This window comes from Aptenodytes patagonicus, chromosome 1 (genome assembly GCF_965638725.1).
Source record: "Aptenodytes patagonicus chromosome 1, bAptPat1.pri.cur, whole genome shotgun sequence".
NCBI lineage: Eukaryota > Metazoa > Chordata > Aves > Sphenisciformes > Spheniscidae > Aptenodytes > Aptenodytes patagonicus.
Genome location: NC_134949.1, coordinates 39,583,493 through 39,605,486, shown reverse-complemented (window position 1 = coordinate 39,605,486; position 21,994 = coordinate 39,583,493). Strand labels below are relative to the sequence as shown.

The 21,994-nt window shown below is 41.9% G+C and overlaps 1 protein-coding gene across 1 annotated transcript; it reads left to right on the top strand.

Moving 5' to 3' along the window:
* The first annotated feature begins 8,350 nt into the window (after positions 1 to 8,350).
* Positions 8,351 to 10,467, top strand: IL22 (interleukin 22). The gene is made up of 5 exons (XM_076328657.1): positions 8,351 to 8,554; positions 9,350 to 9,415; positions 9,512 to 9,655; positions 9,873 to 9,938; positions 10,354 to 10,467. The coding sequence occupies exons 1-5, from the start codon at positions 8,351 to 8,353 to the stop codon at positions 10,465 to 10,467; spliced, it is 594 nt and encodes a 197-aa protein (XP_076184772.1).
* Positions 10,468 to 21,994: the final 11,527 nt, after the last annotated feature.

Below are 21,994 nucleotides of genomic sequence, written 5' to 3'. Positions count from 1 at the left end.
TGTAGAAATAGTGGTAAAGAAGGGAGACATTTTTGTTGCATGGGGGTACAAACCCAATTTAGAGTTGAGAATGGAAGCCCCTGGTGTCCCACACATCATCATGACATTATTTCCTATCTGAACAAATTTTAGCTTTTGTCTGAAATGTTCTAATTGAATTTACTTTTGGACAGAAGTATTTAAGGGAAATGTAGACAAAATACATTTTTTGAGTAATGCTAGTGCAAAGCTTCTGAAGGATGCTCTTCTATAGTTTTCAAGGCAGATACGAAATCCTTTGTGCCTGCTTTCTGCTATTGTTGTTTATCTAGTTCAAGAGGGCTTTTTGTTTTGTTTCGCTGAGTGTTTCAGACCAACCTTCAAACATGTTTCCTGTTGTGTTTTCCAGCAAGCTGAACATGGAAAAAAGGTTCAAAAGTCCACCCTTTATTAATAATTACAAATGTGTGCTGTACAGTGAATGTGTATTGTTTTCTGTCAAGGAAATCTTAGAAACCTTGAAGTGGAGAGACCAAGTAGATAAACAAGGAGGAAGGCAGTTGCCAATAGGAGATACATCTAAGGAATAAACAGCTTTGGGAGCTTGTTGACTTAAGGTCAAGATTTACAAAACCAGCACATTAATAATGGACCTAGTCAATAAGCGTTGAATTGTCTTCAGGTCCTGTTCCCAAGTTGGGTATACCTGCTGGGTGAATCTCACTGTTGGGGGTTCACAGCTCTCAACCACCTGTAGAAGTAAATAAGCCAACTCTTCCTCACTGACCACTGCCAGCTGGGAAAAGGCCATCCTTTACCCAGTATTCCTGCCAATAAAGCATTCCCCCAGCGAGCCCACAAAGAGGAGGCTTGATTCCAGTCTGTTGCTTCTCAAAAGCCTTCACGTCTTGCCAGATAATAAGCCTGTTGCCTGTCTGTGAAGGACGGCACTCGGTGGTCCTGCAGCGTCTTGTTAGGTTGGAGGACTGAGAACTGCACAAGATTCACCTGGAAACTGGCAGTCCTTTGGGAAGGCGAGCAAGGCCTGATAGTGTTCACAGCTTACACACCTTTTGTCAGATCAGTTTATTCCATTCATGGGGCTGGAATAAAAGTTTTAACAGCAAAAGCACTCGTTTGCTGGTATGAGCTTGCTCTTTGAAGGGGAAGGTTGGTGGTACAGTCGTGGCAGCAAATCCTCCTTAGTGCAGACAGCTCTTCAATGGAAGGGAAAAGGACAACTGAAGCTTCTCACTCCCCCACTTTCGTCAGAGGTCTTAGTAAAGTCTTCTGGTAAGTGTGTATCAGCTTTGTAAATGTGACTGATTCACATTTATGCCAGTTTACCTTTCCTGAGGTAACTAAGGCAGTGACGTGCAGGTTTTGAGTGGGCTTCAAAGCTTTTCCTTTAAACTATGTTTATATCTGATATACACACATATTGTATGTGTGTTTGTATGTATATACATATGTGTGTGCATATATATATATATATATAAAAAAAAAAATAGTTTTTTGTTCAAGGTGACTTTGTTTAATACTGTCATGTGCTGGCATGTCTCCAAAGCACCTACTTCAAGACTTGAAGTAGAATAGGAATGGCTAACAAGATCCAGAAAGCCTGGACTTCGGGATTTTTCCCTTCCTAGGTCCCTTTCTGGTCGCTGGGTTGGTGTGACACACACATATAGGCATCTGTGGATGCACCCTGTTCTGGAGAGCTGGGTGCCCAGCTCTCGCTCCGAGGTCTCTTGTGGGGCTAGGGGAAACCTGCCGAGGGCTGGTACCTCCCGGCTGGAGTGGGTCCATGAGTTCCCAGAACAGTGCTCTCGTGAGGAGCGTGCTCTTTGTGTTTCCAGTGGGAAGCTGGCTCCAGCCTGTTTATGTATTTTAGCTTACACGACATGTGGCTAAAAACAGATAACCCAGGAAAACAGCATCCTAATTGCTAGGCTGCAGCTATTTTGTTTGGTCTCCTTTTGGCCCCATAAATCTCATGTTCTTGACAATAGTCCCACTCCAACAGGAAACTCGCTCAGAGGCTCTCCTGGGAGATGGGCAATAGCATAACCTCGGGCTGGGGAAGGGCTGGGGCATGGGCTGTTGACTTCCTAGGGATGGATACTAACTAGAAGACTACTGTTAACAACATGGGAACTGTCACCACCTTCTCTAGCATCCCTGTTGTACAGAATAACTGAGCAGCCAGGCGCTTACCTTCAGGAGATGATGCTGAGCTCAGAGCCTTAATGGAAGCGCTGGTGTACGGGCAGTGTCTGGGCACAAGTACTTCACCTTAAGTAACGTTGCTTCCCTTCAAAATGACTTGACTACTCAAGATGGTGTGGATTTATTACATGATAAAACTGATGGTAGTTGGTAAATCAAGGTGCATAATGCTGGGCCTATTTCTTAATCTGAGTAACTGTTTGTCACTGAATTTTGGATGATAAACCAGCTTGCAAAATGCTGTTCCCAGTTAGAGTGGTTTTCTTTAAGATACACTGTGTCAGTAATTCCACTTTGCCATGTCACTGAGTCACTGCTGTGCAAGCACACCACATTAACAGGAAGCACAGAAGTTTCAGTTCACCTGATCTGACTATTCGCAAGACATAGTTGGATATATGTAGGTCACTATATAAAGTGACAGAGTCTCATAATACATGCGTGATTTTACGCTCTGGATTAAAAGAACCAGCCATCTGGTGGAAGGGTTAACAGTGGTGCCGTTGGTGGCATGAGGCTGCATGCACTAAGAAGGTCTGAACTATCTTTTCTCCCGTCTGCGTGAGCTAAGTGATGGCTCCTATTGACAAGTCTTATTAAAATTTTTGTTTATGTTTTACTGATGTCGGCAGCAGTTGTCTGTAGAGGCAGGACCACTGGACTAACATCTGTTGCGCTTCCATTGACACTGGGGTTTTTTTGTCTGTTTGTTTTCATATTAATCACTGAATCCTCCTGGCACTGCAATAAAATTACCACATCAGTGGTCCTGGCGTAGCAGTGGTGACATCGGTAGTATCTGTATAACGTCTCAACGTGTCTCTGGGTGGCTTGCTTTTGGAGCGCCACTACGTCAGTACTTCTGAGGAGAGAATATAGTTATTTAAACCAAGTTTTTTTTGTCCCAGAACGTAATTTAAAATTGAGACCACAATGAACTATTAGTTCCCTTCTTTATGATAAGAAATACCAATTTTATGAAGTTTATTATATAGCATCTTACAGTTAGGAGACCCAGAAATAATGTAACAGAACCAAGTGAAGGACAGAAACAAAGATGTTTGATGAAATACCAGATATATAAGCAAAAGTGTTACTGTCAGAGGAAATGTGTTGCTCACTGTGTAACAAGTGTTACTGTCAGGGGAGGAAGGTGAATCGCACATCCTCTGCAAAAAGTCTGAGTCAGCAGTGTCTGTACTGAGATCTGACACAAGAGCCTTTTCCAAAGTCACCTAACACTCCCAGGCTAAGCAATTTTAATAATACTACTACTTCTCCTTCCAAAAGATTCACGGTGTCTTACACAACATCAAACCTATCATAAAAAAAGCAAAAATGCTGTATGTCCTCTCCCAATATCTGTGTTGATATAATTTCCTCTATAGAAAATTAATCCCTTCTGCCATTCCTAATGATCATGCCCAGAAGACACTTGCCTCTGTACTAGGATGTTTCCATAATGAATGGCTGAATTACAGAAAAGCTTATTTTCAAGTTTTATAAAGAAGAATCAACTTCCATTACTGATGTTTTCATTGCTGGGCAGAGAGGCGACTAAAATAAGGCTCCAATGGAGCTTGAGCTGAAACATGTTTTAAGTCTGCTTTGATCTTTTCAAGCTTGAAAGTCTAGGCAAAGGCAGAGAAGAACTGAGATAAAACACAACGAACTAGCTCACAAATGAGCCAGAACAAAGTGAAGGTGATGAGTGTGACCTGAAAGTTGAGGATGTCTCCAGATAGATTGCCTGTTCAGTTTTAGGCACTATGTGACCTGTGGTCCATTCGTACAGATGTTTAAGGGGGGGGGGGGGGAGAATTTAATCGCCAGGTAAAAGACCCAAGAGGACGATACACAGGCTCGGTCTTCCACATGCCTACTCTTGACAATGTTTCTAGCCCAGTGTCCAATCCTGAAGACGTTTCTAATAATGCAATATAATCCTAGCTGACAGAAAAATGTATTAAAGCTCAAGAAAATTCCCGCATGCCAGCATGCTGGTGATGGTACACAACAGATGAACATCAAAGTACAATATTGGTTATTCACCTGTGGCCTCATTCAAAGTAAGAAGGAAGTGTCTGTGGTTTTTGAGGCAGACGTGATGTAGAGTTCCAGTCGTCCTCAAAAAATCCTCTGTCTTCGATATGGGTCAAGAAGTCATTGTCGAGAATATTCAACCGCTATGGTTTCTTAATGAATTAGGGAAACTCCATGTAATTATACTTTAGAAGTTTATTGGTGAGGTCAGTGATAGGATAGACTTGTAATTCTTGGGATGGCACTGGGGAGAAAATACAATTTGTGAACAATTTCAAAATTTTTAAAATTAATTGTACATAAAAAACAGTGCAGAGGGTACTTTATAGAAGTTCAGAGGTCTTTGGTAGTTTTTAATTAAAAGCATAGCAGGTATGTTTTCTTGTAAGAATTTTACATTTTAAACAGTGCTACTAGCCTCAAACATTAAAAATAACATTAAATCTACAAAAAGTCATAAAATTAAAAAGGAAAATTCCTTTTTTTCCTCCTCACTCTTCTTCTCCCCCACCTTGAGCTTGGAGAGGTCTTTTTTGGGGGGTTGGTTTTTTTCATTTGTTTGTTTTTTCAGTTTTTTTTTTTTTCCCCAAGAGAACATTGTTTTATAAAGAAAAGCTTGGGACTACCATGTATCATAAGACATCAGTAGTTCAGGCTCAAAGAGAAATTACTAAATTACCAGTTCCCATACCACTTGGTAGAATACTTGACAATGTTAACGTAGGAGAGAATTAGTGAGAAAGGCTGCTTTTTTAAGACCCATTCTTCAGACGTGGTTTTTCCACTTTATCCTTTCTCCCCAAAGTAAGACCCACCAGTGATGGTTTCAGCCAGGGTACCACAGTTTAAACTAAATGCATCTTTTCTTCCACTGATCTCTTCTGCCAACTCTACAGTTCAGAGCAGCCTGTTTGGAGAGGGGTGTCTGGGTAAACAAATTGCTCCAAGGTTCACCTTCAGTGCTGGCTCAAGCCCCGATTTTTCAGCAGTTTATTGCATTTCCTCCTCAAACAAGAAGAAAGAGAATTCTTCCTCAACTGCAGCGGAAAAGCCTCCGATTCCTTCCTCCCTCTCTGGACTTCAGCTGAGGACTGGAGTAAGATCCAGTGGTAGGACTGTGCAGGTTTCTAGCCCCATCTTTCCGTAGGATGTAATGCCGGACGTGTCTCTCCCATCCAGGGTGTGGTGAGCTAGTCAGAAGAGGTGATAGCAGTGACTAGTCACATCCTTGTTCAATGCAATCTCATAACAGGAATAGCAGACCCTGGGAACGGGAGGCCTATCTCCACTTCCAAAGAAATTCTCTTGACATGTTACAGGGAATAACTGCAGCCATGACTGTGGCTATACCATAACTCAGTAGTACCTCCAGGACAAACAGTCATCTGGTGGAAGGTGGTTAGGAAGAGGCCAGGAGTGGAGTGATGAGCAGGGGACAGTCTGCTAAAATTAGTGTCCAGCAAGATTTTGAACATTCATTTTTGGGCTGGACCATACTCACAGCAAGCTAGAGGGATGGAAGATAGGTTATTACAACTCACAACTGCAAACAAAAGGTTAAATAATGTGAAGGCTTTAGGTATGTCATAAAAAGGGAATTTGTGAAATAGGAATTAACAAATTTACAATAGGCATTTTAGCATTTCAGTGTCATACCAGAGGCAGGGAGGTAAACTAAACAAGTGAAATCAAGCTTTTTTAAAGCGTCAGGAGGAGGACATTCTGGCACAGCCAAAAAGTAGTATGACTGAGAAAGGTGGCTAACAACAGATGGCAGAAAGAAAGCCTTATCAAGTCTAACTTAACGTTTTCTATGAAAATAGGTAGGTCCCAGTGTATGGTTTCTAACACTAGAGAAGACAGAGAGAAGAGATCCTGTAATCGCTGCATAAGAGGGCAGAAGAAAGATTCAGCATCTAATTCCTCATCCCTGTGCCTGATGCTGTTTAAATATCTGTCAGGAGGTGTAGGAAGCTTGGGACCAGGTGGGCTCCTCGCAGCCGTTTGAACAGATGCGAGTGGCACAGCACCTGCTTACCCAGGTCACGAACCCTTTCCATGGGATCGGAGCCACAAGAAGAGGTCAGGCAAGCTGGATCCGTGTCTGACAAGAGTAAGTGACCAAAGGGATGGAGAGGTGAGATCCAGAAGGGCGGGAGGACAGGGGGTCTGGACCAGGAGGGGGGCTGCATTCGCCCCTCAGGGAAGGTCCGAATGCCCATTCACGGGTTCTGTTATGGGGTTGGGACTTCTGCTGGATGAGCTGGTGGAGAAGTGCAAGAAACCTCAGTTAGAAGCAGACTTTGGTTATCAGACTGTGTTTAACACCTGGAGAGGAGTTTGTGGGATTGCACTTCAGGGGAGGCCAATCCTTCAAAACAGCCTCTCTGTCTGGATTTCTCCCAGTTTGGTCTTTAATGTCTATCTTTTGACTAAGTATAACTCAGCCTCCCATCTTCTCATTAACCTACTCCCCCACTGGGCCTACTAGCCTGGCAAATGAAATATTTATGGAAAAGAGTTTATAAACATGTTCTTGAATAGCTTTGTGGTACATTTGAGGTGTGAACCAGGTTGTCGACATCCTGGCTCCAGACTTGTTTTCTGCTGCCCACTGCTGTCGGAGGCCAGGCATAGGAATGGGTGGGATACCCTGAGAGGGGCATGGAAAGGTACGTGGTGATGATGGCTCCAGGGTGAGGGCCTGCATCTTCAAGGGTACAGAGCTGTGCATAGCTGATGTGGCAGGTATCTGAGGGCAACTGAGCCAGGCCTGAGGCATGGAGAGATGAATTCCTGCTGGGGATGCATCAGGGGAAGGTAAAGCGTAAACCTGGTGCCAGCCAGCCTTTATCTGCTTCCTTTCAGGTATAAGCAAAAGAGCTGGGCATTTCAGCCCACGGGACAAGGCTGGTTATGGCTCTTGTCCCGAGAACCTCAGCCATGAGGGGTGAAGCCCAGCCCCAGCGATGCCCCTGTTTGCTCTCAGGGGCAGAGCTGGAGCCTTGGTTTTCCAGGACTGATTTCTCACATTTGTCACCTGTGTGCCCTGTAGGTATCAGACAACCAGGAGTTTGCATTTGTACCAGTTTTGTGTCCTCATGCATTACCATCTCAGCTGGGTTGCAAATTACTCTCTAAAGAGACCACAGTTTCCCTTTAGCACCCTGCATAATATTTCAGATTGAAGGTGCAGCATTGCCTTTACATTAGCAGAACAGGGTCAGGAACATGGAAATCACCTGGATAAGTAAGTGCATGACCACGGCTCTGGTCACTACCCCTGGTTACAGCCTGGAATATGGATAATTTTTTGGAAAATGGGAATTTGGAGATCAGGGATGTGATAAATGCCGTGTTGGTCCTACCCAGTTTCTGATCTCTGAGAGAGGATTGCACAGTGATGGGCAGATGGCTGGTGACTCCAGTGGGACACTGTGTGGGAAAGGGTATTTGCAGGGTAGGAACTGTAGGTGGTCAGTGCTTTGGGTCTGGTGCAGTCTCTGACCACTTGCGTATACCAGTCAGCACCAGCGGAGCACCAGTCTTTTACCACTGAAGATGAATAAAAATTAATATAAATTGCATTATCTGCCATCAAATTGCCAATCCAATTAGTGTGTTGCAATCAGAACAGAAGGCACAAACCCATAAACTTCTCGAGTATTTTTATGCAAACAGAATTCAGGATTCCTGCCCTGGTAAAAGCCCCTGCTTTGCCCCGCATTAAGATTTGGTTTATTTTATAAGAAACTAAAGATTACAATGGCCTTGAAGTTGTATTTGTGGGTTTTGTAGTGGTTAGATAGTTCTCAGAAGAGGATACTGGAAAGTAAGAGACTTGCTGATGTCATTTTTAATTCACCACCAGCACCCAAAAAAAAAAAAGCTGAGAGAGATGTTGGTGGCCCTATATAAGGTGCACTTCACCTCCTGCAGAGCACATCAAGAATCACAGCAAAGGTAAGGCTTGCAGCCTTCGTGCCTCTCTCACTTTGCCTTGCCCCCTCTTCCTAATGCTAACACTACTCTCTCTCATCAGTGCTGAGTGCTGTAGCTGCAACCTGCTGGGACAGACGACTTCTTTGGATCGTGAGCCATGACCTCCCTGCAAACCTTGACCAAGAGCTTCTCAGGATGGGTTGTCTTCTGCTGCTGTTGCTGTCTCCCTCTTCTTCTCACCAGCCCTCTGCCTCCGAAAGGGGCAGGATTGGCTTCTACTGCCCATCATGCCTGCAGGCTCAGGAAGATCAACTTCCAGCAGCCCTACATCAGGAATCGCACCTATACCTTGGCTAAAATGGTACAGTAACCCATGTGTCCTTCGTGGCAGGATCTGAGGACCTCCTCCTCGGCCAGTGCCCTGGCTTCTCGCCTTCAGCATTCCTCTCTCTTTCTCATGCCTTTCTCCAGAAAAAACATGCATTTGCAGTAAGGCAGAGCTTGGGCATGTGGAGTGGGTGTGTTGCCCGCTGGTTGTGTAGCCGGGGGAAGCTGCTGCCTCTCCTCTTCCTGCTCCCCAAGGGAAAGGCAGCCCCTGGCACAGCACAGATCCTTCTCTCAAGCGGCTGCTGCTAGACTGGGACAATTGTGAAACATGAGCTTAAATTTCTCTGTTTACCCAGTCCATTTGGAGCTGGGCCTGCCCGTGACTCTAGCCATGGCCAGGCAGCTCCTCAGGCATCTTACAGTGCTCTGCTTGGGCAGGTTTCCTGGCTGATTTTACCATGGGTAGGTCCCCTCTGATGTACGCCATCAAGCGCTGCAGCACCTCCCAGCAGCGCTGTGGGCTGCCATGAGGTCGGCCACCTGCGGCATCTGGTTTAGTCATCATAACCACTATGACATCTGACATTTAAGAGGGGGACAGGAATTCAGACTTCTGCTTATTTATTTTCCAGTGATACTGACCTTGAATCTCACCCAATTAAGGGGAGAAACAGACACAATGTCCAAGCTTACCTACCTGTAACAGGCTGTCTATGGTGCCCATTCCCTCATTTCACCTCCACTATTACTGATGAAAACCGTAGGGTTTATTATTAATTTTTGGGTAAGGTTCCCATCCTCACCTGACATTTCTTTTTTTCCTTCTCAGGCCAGGGTCTCAGACCAGGACACGGACAACAGGCTCATTGGGCAGCAACTCTATGTTAACGTCAAGGTAAGTCTTACACCAGAAGGCTGCTCTTTGCATCCTTCTGCAGCACTTATTGATCTCTTGCCATGATTTAACGTGACCTCCTACTTGCATACATAGGAAAACAACCACTGCTACATGATGAAGAGGATCGTGGAGACTGTAGTGAAAGATGTCCTCCTCACCGAGGCCAAGGACCAGTACCCCTATGTTGAGGAGGTGGCACAGTTCTTGGCATCCCTGAACTCGGAGCTGAGCAGATGTGTGAGTAGAGTTGGGTTTCTTTCCCTTCTCGTGACTCTTGTCGCTGCTCCTGAATCTCAGAATGCTGCAAACAGCGGCAAAAGGCAGTGATATGAAAGGAAACCTCAGATCAAAAATATCGAACTCAAGGTTGATAGTAAGGTGTGAAAAAGAAAAAAAAAAGCACATTGTTGCATACAGATGCCAATGTTATGTCTGGATGTTTTCTTTTTTTTAGAAATCCTCAGGACTCAGAGACCACATTGAAAAGAACCTGGAAGAAATGAAGAGCAAAATGAAACAGGTACATTTTTTCCCAACATTTAAAAAGGGCAGTTCCAAACCCCAGTCATTGAGTTGGATTAAGGCTGACCTAATTATGAAACAAACTCTGGAGATTAGTTAGAAGGTGAAGCCTGCAGGGGCATTAAAGAGGGGATTAGTGATGTTTCCAATTCCAGCCCTCCTTCACTTGTCCTGTTAACTCTCTGCATGTGTTATGGTAATTTAGAATTGTCCTTCAGAAGTCAGGTTGCAGGTAACTGTAGATGCTAGACTGGATTTGAATGAGCTAGTTTATATCTTATGGTATAATGACTCTAATAGAACTACTTGAGAGAATAAGGAGAGTAAATTCTCGGTTCAGTTTCTGTGACAAGCCTAATTTCAATTTTCTGAGAAATAACGAGATGTAAAACTTACGTTTTGCTCTTTTCTAGCTGGGAGAGAATGGAAAGACTAAAGCCATTGGAGAACTGGATTTACTGTTTGACTACATAGAAAATGCTTGTACTGATGCTCCAAAGAAGGGATGGAACAAGAAGAAAAACTAAAAGAATTTCAGATCAGGCTTGAGGAGATGTCTCTGAAAAACTCTTGCTGGAACTCAAATTGATTAACTATTGTGGACCTCCCCCCCCCCAATGCAGTATATTTTTTACCTGTGCCAAAAATAGCAAACTAGGTGGGCACAGACAGGAAGCATATTGCTGCCTTCTTTGAAAATGAAAACTCCAGGACAGTGTTTGCAGCTCCATTTCAAAACAGGGCATTAAATATTTTCAAAGGCACACTCCTGTCCTCCTCGTCTCCACTGGAATAAGGCAGCTGCTTTTGTATTTCATAGGCTGAGATTTGACACCTGTGAATCAGCTTTGGTCAAGGTAGGCAGTGATATGTAGCCAGGATGTTTTGAGCCTTTTACTTGCAAATCTCACTTGCATATGTTGCCCCCTTCTGACCTTTACCTGAAAAGTTGGTATTTCAGACTAATTCAGAAATTATTTTTGTCATTCATATTTAATGGTAACTTATTTTAAAGTAATAATTATACAGTACTTTTATTTATACAGATTAATTGAAAAATATCCAAGGAAATGTATTTATGAAGCTGTACTAGAGGCTTTTAAGTGAACTACAAAATTAAAAATGCTGTGTGATATTTATATGAAAATGGATTGTTTTATAAATGCTTACTCTTTAATTTATTATAATAAATATTTTGGTCCTCAAACATTACCATTTACAGAGTTTTTCTCTTTTATTCAAACGCAAGGGAGATGACATGTATTGTGCCTGTGGGGCTGCTGGGCCAGTGGCTGTAATCTTGTATCCAGAAAGGATGCAAGCTTGGTCTGGGGACATGCTTCTTCACCATAAGGCTGAAATTTCAACTTATCACAGGCCAGGGCTTAGCGGGAAGCGTGTGGTTCAGCCTTTCTTGTGGGGGGTGGTAGGAAAAATAGCATCGCTCCTGAGAGTCATTGGTTTGGTTCATTGATTCTGCCTCGGTACGCCCATAGACAAGATCCCGTCTTGAATAGCTGCTGGTGAAAAGTCCCAAACTGTCCCCCTGGGTCAGATGAGATGGAGACAAGCAGTCAGGCAGCAGTTGCTAACCGAAAGCTCAGAGCGCTGCGTTCTCACTGCCCCATAGGCACGCTGAGCACAAACGGCACTCTGCAGCATCAGGGATTTGAGAGCACTTCAGAAGAGAAGTGCTTGGTGCCTACTCTCAGTGCAAGCTCCCAGACAGAAAAAAACTAAAGTCACTGAAGAGCAGTTTAATCCGTCATTATCGGGTCCTTCAGCAATGTCCCCTGGGCAAAGACAGAAGAGTTGCTCTGGTTCAGCTAGGGACATTGGTGGCTGGACCAAGGTTAAAGGGGTGAAAAGCATCCAAACAGTGAGAAAGCCAGAGGAAATATATAATAGTGGATTGTCAGCAACTGGTGAAGACTTCTTGAGCAAGGCTTTACCATTTCTTTATCAGGGCAACAAGCATCCTGTCCACATCTGGGGAAAAAAAAAGTATGTCCTCAAATAAAAGACTCAGGGTGGCAGTGCAGGTGAGGGAGGGTGAAGTTTTGCAAACACAGCATATCAGGGACATTCATATGAAAAAAATCTTGCTAAAAAGATATCTAGAAGACAGCCCATGAATAGATACTGTAATATGGGAAAAATGTTGGCAGGAAATCTACCTTGATCTACCTTGGTAGCTTCATCAATTAAATTCAAAGAGAAATTAAAGTTAGCCCAAAAATAGTTAGTCTCAACATGTCTTACATCAGCTGTTGAAGCTAGACGGCACTGAAGTGGGATTAAACTATCCCATGTTGCTCCTGAACCAGAGCGATTTCGAGATAAAAGTGTCCATCCATACCTAATTAGAACAAGGTTTATGTGAACTGAAATTGTAACACCTTCTTGTGGGAACTCACATACTAGACTGGCATACGATCCATCTGGGTGATGGATGCCTGTTACCTGTCAAACTAGGTGCAATCAACATGGTTTACTTTGCTCCTCTCATTTGCATCTCACAACATATGAATTACATGCCTGTTCACAGCCAAGGCAGAAGTGACCCAACAGTGACAGCCAGCCAGGATTTGGTACCACATTACAGTGTTAGGAGTTTAATCTTTTGCTATATTCAGTAGGATATTTATTTTCTTTCTTGTGGGATAAGCAATGATGTTGTCAAGAGCTGTTGGCCAACATCCTTTCTCTTATCACTCGAACTCGTGACGGCTGACAGCAAAGGGAGGGAAGTTAAGCACCAAATGGGGAGTTCATCTCACTGACCTTTGACAGACACAGCCTATCCCCAAGCTACATGAGGCTCCCTTTATAGTCAATGGAGGGTGATAGGAATTATCCAGGTGTCATTCATCTCATCTACATTAGAGGTTTATAAAGATTTGGACAGGATAACGTAACTTTGCCCTAAAAGTACCTGTTTTCTTCCTTGATTATAAATAGAGACTAGACCATGAACCACACATGCTGTTCCTCGTTCATATAATCTCTTCATAAGCGGAAAATTAACTTATTTCCTTCTTCTACTTCCTTTAGGCCTCTTCCACATTGTCCTTGTTGAGCTGCCCTACCCAGAAATGTCAAATCAATCTCTCAAGCTTTCCACACTGGGGCTAAACCCAGACGAAAACCCATTTGTCCACAAAAATGTAAAAATGAAGTCAACTGTTCATTAACTTCTCCAACCCTGAAAACCACTAGCTGAAAGACTCTAACATGGAAACCTCATGAGCTGGAGCCCTGGAAATGCCACACAGCAAATTTTGCAGTATTTCCTTCATAGGTTTTCTTGCAGGGCATATGTGACTTGTGGGTGTGTGAAGGATGGTGGGTGATGGTCAGTTTTGAACAGACAAAGGAAGTAGAAGTCAGAGGAGGTTTCCCTTACAACCAGGGGAAATGTCTGGGACAATTACTGACCAAAAGAAAATAAAGATGTCGTTTCAGACAGGCAAGCTGGGTTTCAATTCAGTCAATAGTTACAGCTCAAAAAAGGAAAATCATGCTGAAATGTTTCGTTCTGACATTTTCTAAATAAAATATTTCAGTTTTACGCATCAAAATAGTGTTTTGGTTTAGGATTTTATGTACATTTCTTTCAAAGGTTGAAAAGAGATTTGAAAGCAAAATGAGCTGTTTCATTTTGAGTTGGACAAGTGCTTTGGGCTGACCCAAAATTAATTTTTTTTGGTTTAATTTTTCGGTTGGGTCACCAAAGAGAAACTCCGTTGTTCACGCAATTCTGATTTCCGTTGCCCTATTTTCCTTTCCTCACCCTGCCTCCAAGTCATGGACTATTTGTAATTCCCAGAGGTCCTCAACCTAGCACTATTAGGGGAGGCACCTGCTCCATATCCTTCATTGAGGACACCTCCATTGTAGAGGCTGGAGGACCTCTTCCCGAGCAAAAATCGTCAGAGCTGCCTACTGCCAAATTTGTGTTTTGTTAGTTCTTCCTCCCCTTCGCTTACATGAGGTGACCAGAACAGGCACTTTTTTTTCTACAAAGATAATTATAAAACATTTAAACTACGTCTGAAACTTCATATTGTGAAGACAGAGGAACCCAAGGCATGAACAGAATTTTCCACATCCTGCTGAGTAAGTATTGGTGACAGTTTAAGAAACGTCTCTTAAATACATTGCGTGGAGTGTTACTCAGTTATGAGATTTACATAGTCGATGTCTGAATATATACTCCTTAAGTGACCTAGAATAATAGAGGGTTGATATTTCCAATTTGCTGCTGGAAGTATATACTCTAGACAATGCAAAGAGCCGGAGCTATCCTGATGGTAAACCGGCGGCATGTGATTATGTCAGCCTGTGCTTTAAAGCACAATTAGCTGCTTTGAAGAAGGTATGGGCTGCATTGAACAACAGTAAATGCCTGATAATCTTTTCACTCACAGCCATCATCAGTACCCAAGGGATGTTTGTAAAATTGGTGTAATCTGGAGCAGAACTGGCCTGCTAGTGTGAAGCAGGATTGGCAGAGACGTTACAGTCAATCTCATGCTTATGAATGATGCTGCCAGGAAGAAGGTAATGACCATGGAAAGAAGGAAAACCTACAATGCAGTTCTGTGGGACCCAGAGTATTTCTGGCTGTCCACTACCCAGTGACATGTTACATAAAATAACATATTTAGGATGGAAAGTAATGCAACCTCTCAGGGGATCCAGACCAGGATTCTATGCTGTTCAAGAATTTGTTAGGAAGTCTTATTTGGGTGAGGTAAATTACAAATTACAAACTATGCTAAGGCTGACGGCATTTCTGGGCCCACACATGCTTCTTAACACATATCCATTTTTGACACCTTTTTCTTGGTTAACACGTAGCTGCAGACCTTATCAGATGAACTATATGAACTTCACCACTAGCAAAAGTGTTAAACAACTATGTAAGTGAAAAGATTTCTTCTGAAGTCTAGGAAATCACTCTCTCTGTTTAACCTTTAAATTCAAAATCCCTGGCCAAATTCACAGATATCAATTACTATAACTTAATCTGGAATTCACTGATGAATGGTTTAGAAAAGAAGATATTCCTACATCTTTCCTCCTCTAAGGAGAAATAAAAACAAATTATTTTGAGAAGAACTGCCCATTTATCTTCAGCAAATTAACTCACGAGACCCAAATATAAACATTTTTTGAGTATGAAGGATTAAGGCACAGCATTAAATATTTCCAAGATCAGGCCATTTTTCTTCTCTAGGATTGAATAAAGAGAAAGGGCAAATCTTCTAAACTAAAAACATTTTCTGTTTTGCTCAGGGCAACATGAATTGAAATATTTTGAAAAAACAGACTGAAAAATGTCTTTGACTAGCTGACTTGAAACTGCGGTATGGCTGTTTCTGCAAGAACCAGTAAGGTTCTTCAATGGAAATTGTAGTCCTAGTTTCAAATGACTGAATGCAAAATATAATTGTTTTCCAAAACCTGCAAAATTGCACTGATTTAAAGTTTATTTTGTCCTATAGTTTTCCAAAAGAGGGTCGCTTCCAACTCCTACAGGACATTTAAGGAGTGGTGATGATGTTCATTAAACTGTGAAAGGAATGGGGCAACCATGTTATCTATGGTAAAGTCTGAAAGCTGTGCAATCGTGAAGACTGACTTTCTGATTTGTCTTTTGCATTAGGCCTTGGTGTATAAGGGCTCCCCAGTGGATTAGCTCATCATGTATCTAGTCCTGCTCCACAGAAGATAGAAAGAAAACTCCTATTGACTTCAAAGATCAGGCTTGTAATATGTGCATGTATTGAGTTAACTATATTACAAAGAAAAGATGAAAGATTTCAACACAGATGTTAAGATGGAAGTGACGAATTGGACTGCTCCGATGAAAGGTTTGTTCCAGAAAGTCCAATGTATTGACACTTATTTGGGAAGCAGAAGTTCCAAAATAAAGATTAGACACTGCTTGTCATTGCAATGACTTTTTTTTTTGTTGTTGTTGGTCTAAAACTATCCAGGCTTTGTCTTAGGTTAATACTTCTTATCAAATATGTCTCCAAAATTTCTGGTTTGACCAACCTTTCTCCTTTAGTAGTTATCCTTTATAATGTGACTCCTGCCAGTCTTGAACAGCAGAAGAAAATTCAGATTCTCTTTTTTTCGTATTTTATCACCAAAAAAAAAAAAAAGATAACTGAGATTTTAGGTAGATAAATCCAGATATAGGGTCTATCAACTCTGATGCTCATTTTTACTCTGGTAACTCAAAAATGGAGAATACTTGTTTGTCAAGCATAGCATTTGGCAAACAATATGATTATTTTGTAGGCATCAACTTGTCAACTTCAACACAGTGATCATTGTTCCTGCATGTAACAGAGGTTTCATTAAGTTTAGGAAAGCATCTTGGTTTGACGGGACCCATGTGTGTCTCAGAAAATGCAAGACAGTTACTTGCACATGAAATGTCTGGTTTAACTTGACATGTGAGGTTGAAGCCTTCAAAACAGGGAGCTGCTCAACCTTGGCTTCGTGCTCTCATTTTTAAACTGTCAATGATTCAGTTACATGACAAAGACTTCTGGGCAGTGACTGGGAACACAAAACAAGTCAGTGACCAAGACTCTGATCCTGCAAATTGGTAAAACACCACAAATTTTCCTCATTTTGATAATAGCCTTGTATGAGTCATCTGCCCTAGCTTTGGTGCCAGAAAACTAGCTAGCAAATTCTGAGGTGCTGCCCACAAGTCCCCGCAGAGCCTGTCTCTAGCTCCGTCAGCAGCAAGGATGTTAGGCAGATGAGGGGAGGTGTCCTCTGAGGGCCCGGTCCCCTCCATCAGCCCCGGGTGATGAGCACATACAGACTCAGACATCCAGCCTCCAGTGGTCTATGGTTAGGGGTGACAAATCCCAGGCGTGGACTTCAGGGTGTTATGTTGCTCATGGGTCAAGCTACTGGCAAGAGAAAGAACCAGAAACAAGCAGCTTTGTTTATGCCATTTTACTTTGGAAACCTTTTGGCAGTAAGAATGTAAATTTAGATTTCGTTTTTCATTTCTTAACTGTTTTCCATTGGTACTTTTTACACTACTTGCAGTTATGAACTTCAGTTTATGTTGGTGACCCAGTGACATTGGAAATGAATAAATAATAATGAATGTGTTTTAGGTGAGACGAACATGTGAGGTTTCTCTGAAAATAGGAAGAAGGGAGCAACTCATCTTTTCTACACTTCTGAAAAGTAAAACAGAGAATTTCTTAGGGCTGCAGTATGAAGTTTTGGCTGGGAGGGTTAGGTTTATGCCGTAACCTCATTATCAGAACCGAGATAAGAGAGAGGTTGCAGATTGATAAATTATCTCCTGTTCTTGCTGTGTGGTTACAGGCAAATGTGATAAATAAAATGCTTGTTTTTCAGAAGTGACAGATTAGTAAAAATAAACCTCAGTATGTTCAGAGGTTTAGGCAAACATTTCAGACCTGGGATACTTTTCAGGGCTTGCCTGCAAGTTTTGAAACAGCTTGGCCGAATATCAAGGCAACAAATCTTCTGATTTTTATGGAACTGCTAAGCTGAATGAAGGGAAATCTGCTAGAAAAATGCTCCTTCCCATGGAAAGGAATTCTCATGTGGAAAAATTTGCTTTCAAATAATCTAATCTAAACCTGGAAATGTGAAGAAGCATTTGACAACCCCTGAAGATCTTATCTGGTGTCTGGTATTGGGTCACAATTCACTAAAGTTTGCAGTGAGACTGATAAAAGCATCTTCCCAAATGGGTACAAGTACTGAAAGTTTTTATTAGAGATGGGAAAAAGTCATTAAAATCAAGGCTGCCACGTGATTTTCCCAGCCCATACAGAGGGTTATAGATTTAACCTCTTTCTGCTGATGTAACAAATACAAATAACCAGAAGAATGATGGCAAATGAATTTTTTTTTCCTTTTTTTGTAGCAAATGGTAGCTCTGAAGCTTTGATTAAGACTGGAAGCCTTTTTGCATTGGATTTTTTTTCCCCTGCTGGTAGAAAATGGGTTTTGTGAAGAAATTAATGTTTTTGCTGCTTTTCTACGTAAGTGTTGATTTTCTCCTGGAAACTCAAAAATTGGAAAGCCCAGTACTGATATTAAATTGTAAACAACAACAACAACAACAACAAAGTTTTCATTGGTTGTTCACTGGAAACTATGGGTCTTTGTTTTAAAAAATGAAAAGTAGCTATTTTCATACGGAGAACATCATCAACTTTCTAATTAGTTTCACTTCACTCCTACAGGCATATTAGATGATTTAAACTTCTGTCACAGTTACAAAATTAATCTGATGTATGGGAGTTGTAAAGTCAATGCTCAGGTCTCTATTTGTAATTTTGCACATAAGGATTCCCTAAAAACTTTACTAAATCTACAAATATTAAGAGATGGAATATTTCTGATTTGTTTAAGAAGCTCTTAAAGAAGGTGTTTGTTAAAACATCTCTTCCATAATTTAAAACATTATGCATGTTTTTACGTATTGTGCTACAGACTAAGTAAAGAGTAAAGCCTAAAAATAGGCTAAAGAGTGAAACTTCAGACAAGCAAGCTATCCAAAGTCAGATATAACCAGTATTTTACTTTTTCCTAAATTTCTAAAATAAATTACAGATAATACAGGAAATGTGAACTTAATTATCTCCTTGGTTTCTAGATCTAACCACTATCATCATTAATATCTGCTGAATTAGATTTAATTATATTCACTGCAACAAGCAATGCTATCTTTCAGATGGTAGCACAAAGTTTCCCCATTGTTTTAATTGGAAAAAACCCTCAAAATTTCCCTGAAGTGAAAAATCTCAGTGCATATTTTGACATGTGGCATCTGTTCTTTCTCTCTAAGTGCTACTTATATTTTGTGATATTTTATTTTTCTGTAACTTTTAGGAGTCTTTACAATACAATCTCTTTTTTATAAATACTGCCAACAAGAAACCCAGTTTTGACACCACGCTCAGGTACTTCTCTAGTGCTCATTTGTGTGGCCTGTGCCACAGGATTTCACATGCTTTGGAAAATGAACCTCTCATGAGTAGTTTATTATTCAGCTCCTATATCTTCTCTAGCAAAAAAAGTGCCAGATGTGATCATATCTGATAATTAAATAAGTAAATTTTCCACGAAAAATGCCCCTACTGATGCAATTCATTGAAAGCACCACTTCACAAAGAAGGCAGATACATGGTGGGAAGTGGAGAAGGCCGGACACATGAAGGGGTTGCTGAACGGAAGCTGGGAGACGGCACCATGGCAGCAATCTCTGACTGAAGGTCACAGACTTCTCAGGGCTTGAGGACTACTTCCAAGGGAAACGTAACTGAGGGAAGCACCTTTATTACCAATAGGTTTAAGTTCACTGGAGGGAGAATGGCACCTCCAATGGAAAAATGTTCTGGAACATCATCTTGTTGCCTACTGCGCTGTTGCTTCCCTCGCTTTTATTCTCTGGCGCTACCGTTGGAGAGTGAAGGTCGCAGCCATTCTGCGGCAGTCAGTCCAACTATGGAAATACACTGCAAGCAAACATTTCCTACATAGTTTTTTTCTTTTTTAAATGAAAGACTATTCTTGCCAATAAAGATCAACTATAATAATTTTTCTTAATGTAGTTTGTTTTGCTGCCTGCCGTTAACATGGCCATGCCAGCTGAAAGATTCAATGCCGGTATCGTTCACCAGCATCTGGTTAGGTCACTTATACCTCTGTATGTCCTAACTTATCACTGTAGTTTCTGAATATTGTCCAGAAATTCTATTTCATTACTATTTTAAATTACATTTCAAAATTTGTTTCTCACAGGACTTTACATCAGTGGCATAGCCACCTCTGAGCGGTCTGCTCAATTCATGTCTTAAAAAACTTTCTTTTTCCAACACCAAGAAATCTTTCCGGGATGGACGCTGTAGTTTCTGCAGCTTCACAATCTTCTAGCCCAGCTCCCAGCAGATGTTACTCATAGAGCTGTACAGGCACCCTGTGTTGGCATTGCCAAGATGCCCTGGGTTAAGAAAACAGAGGGGAAAAACCTTTAAAAATTAGATTTGAAAAGAGAAGCGAGCAAGAAGGGTAAAAAAACTCAGGGGGAGAGAGAAAACTGAAAAATGGTGCACAAAGGTAGAAGGAGAGAGAAGCTTTTCAGTATAAGAGTGGTGCCATGCAAACTGACCCACTTCTACCAGCCTAGCAGCTGCGGGCATCCTCCTCCCCCAGAACCGGGCCCATGTTTCCATCCGGTTTGCTTTTTCCTTTCATAATTTTAGTACAACCTTTTTATAAAGCCATGATGAAATTACAGAAGAAAGCAGGTCACAGACTCTGGAACACTCCTCTATGTCACGAGAGAAAGCGAAGAGTTTGGAATAGCTGCCTGCCTACGTGGGCAAGCTGAGCTGTCTGTTATTGCTGAGCACATCTGTACACTCTGCAGTAATACCGCTGTACAGGGATTTCCTAGTGTGAGCTTGGTGGTAGCAGACCAATGTTTTCTAAAGAGTTTGGGGACTGAATCACTGTCGTTAAGTGAGATCACTTGACTGGTTGATGGGAATGATGTGAATATGCTCAAACACTTTTTCATATCTCTTTCTTTTTTCTCAAATAGTGGTCTACCCATCAGACTACAAGAATGTGACTGGTAAAGGCTATATACATAAAGGTTTTATGTCAAATTCAGCTCCTTGTCTAGCCACGAAGTGATTACTAATTTTAATTATATAGCTGGAGACATTTGAAGATATTCAGGGAGTGCGGAGCATTCTTTCAAGATAGCTAATCGTTGGCCATAAAAATTACTACTACTTTGAAAACTTAAACTCTTGTCTATTTTCTGTGCACAGAGGGAAAATTTTAGTTTTAGTACCTTGGTGATTTCAAACTGGACCCTGAGTATACTCTGTAATCTGTCTCTGAATAAACTGAATGTGCTGAGACCTTCCTATCAGATCGCTGAAGTAAAACTAGCTTGACAGACAATCGTCAGCCATCTGTCACCAAATGAAAACACAGAACCAGGCCAGTAGCACAGGGAGATCCACCACTTGAACCAGCCTGTGCCATTTCTTGAAGATGAGAGGAGATTAACAGTATGTTTTATAGGAATTCACATTTGAGGCTTACTCAAAAGATGTTACTCATAAAGTGCAGAGAGATGCAAATGCCCAGAGGAAATGTAATTGGGTTTGGTTTGGTTTTGGGTTTTTTTTGTTTGGTTTGTCTTCTTCATCTAGGTTTGAGTCTGATTTCTGCTTTACTTAATGCCTTAAAATTTTTATGAAGTTTGTCTAAGGCATAGAGTGAAAAAATTCTGAGTGTGGCGGATATGTGGCACTGGTGGAGGGCCGCAGAGATAATTAAGGGACTGGAGCATCTTTCATCTGAGGAGAGGCAGTGACAGTTGGGACTGTTCAGCCTGGAGAAGAGAAGGGTCAGGGAGATCTTATCAATGTGTAAAAATACCTGAGGGGGGTGGAGTAAAGAAGAGAGCCAGGCTCCTCTCAGTAGTGCCCAGTGACAGGACAAGAGGCAATAGGCACAAATTAAAATGCGTGAAATTCCATCTGAACACAGTAAGAGAGTTTTTTACTGTGAGGGTGACCAGACGTTGGCACAGGTTGCCCAGAGAGGTTGTGGAGTCCCATCTTTGGAGATATTCAAAACCTCACTGGACACAACCCTGGGCAACTGGCTCTAGGTGGCCCTGCTTGAGTAGGAGGGTTGGACAAGATGACCTCCAGAGGTCCCTTCCAATGTCAACCTTTGTTGCTCCTCAACAAAGGCAGTTGAGGAGTACCCAGACAGGCACCACGTAGTGTGGGTGTGTCATGGGAACAAGTGTAGTGATTTTGTAGTTAGGGATGAGAAAGGCACCAGACTGACATCCAATCCCAGGCATCCGATGTTTTTAGCTTTCTTTACACTGTTCCAATTTCAGTTATGTAGGGTTTTTTCCTAACCAGAGCAGTGTATGTACAATATTTAAGCAGGAGTTGCTAGTACCATCTGTTCATGCTATTCTGCCTTTTATGA

Bases quoted from the DNA above. Each gene is read 5' to 3' on its own strand.
- IL22 (XM_076328657.1), top strand. From the start codon at position 8,351: ATGACCTCCCTGCAAACCTTGACCAAGAGCTTCTCAGGATGGGTTGTC. The intron at 9,416-9,511 runs GTAAGTCTTACA...TTGCATACATAG, and splicing joins AACTCTATGTTAACGTCAAG to GAAAACAACCACTGCTACAT. The intron at 9,656-9,872 runs GTGAGTAGAGTT...TCTTTTTTTTAG, and splicing joins ACTCGGAGCTGAGCAGATGT to AAATCCTCAGGACTCAGAGA.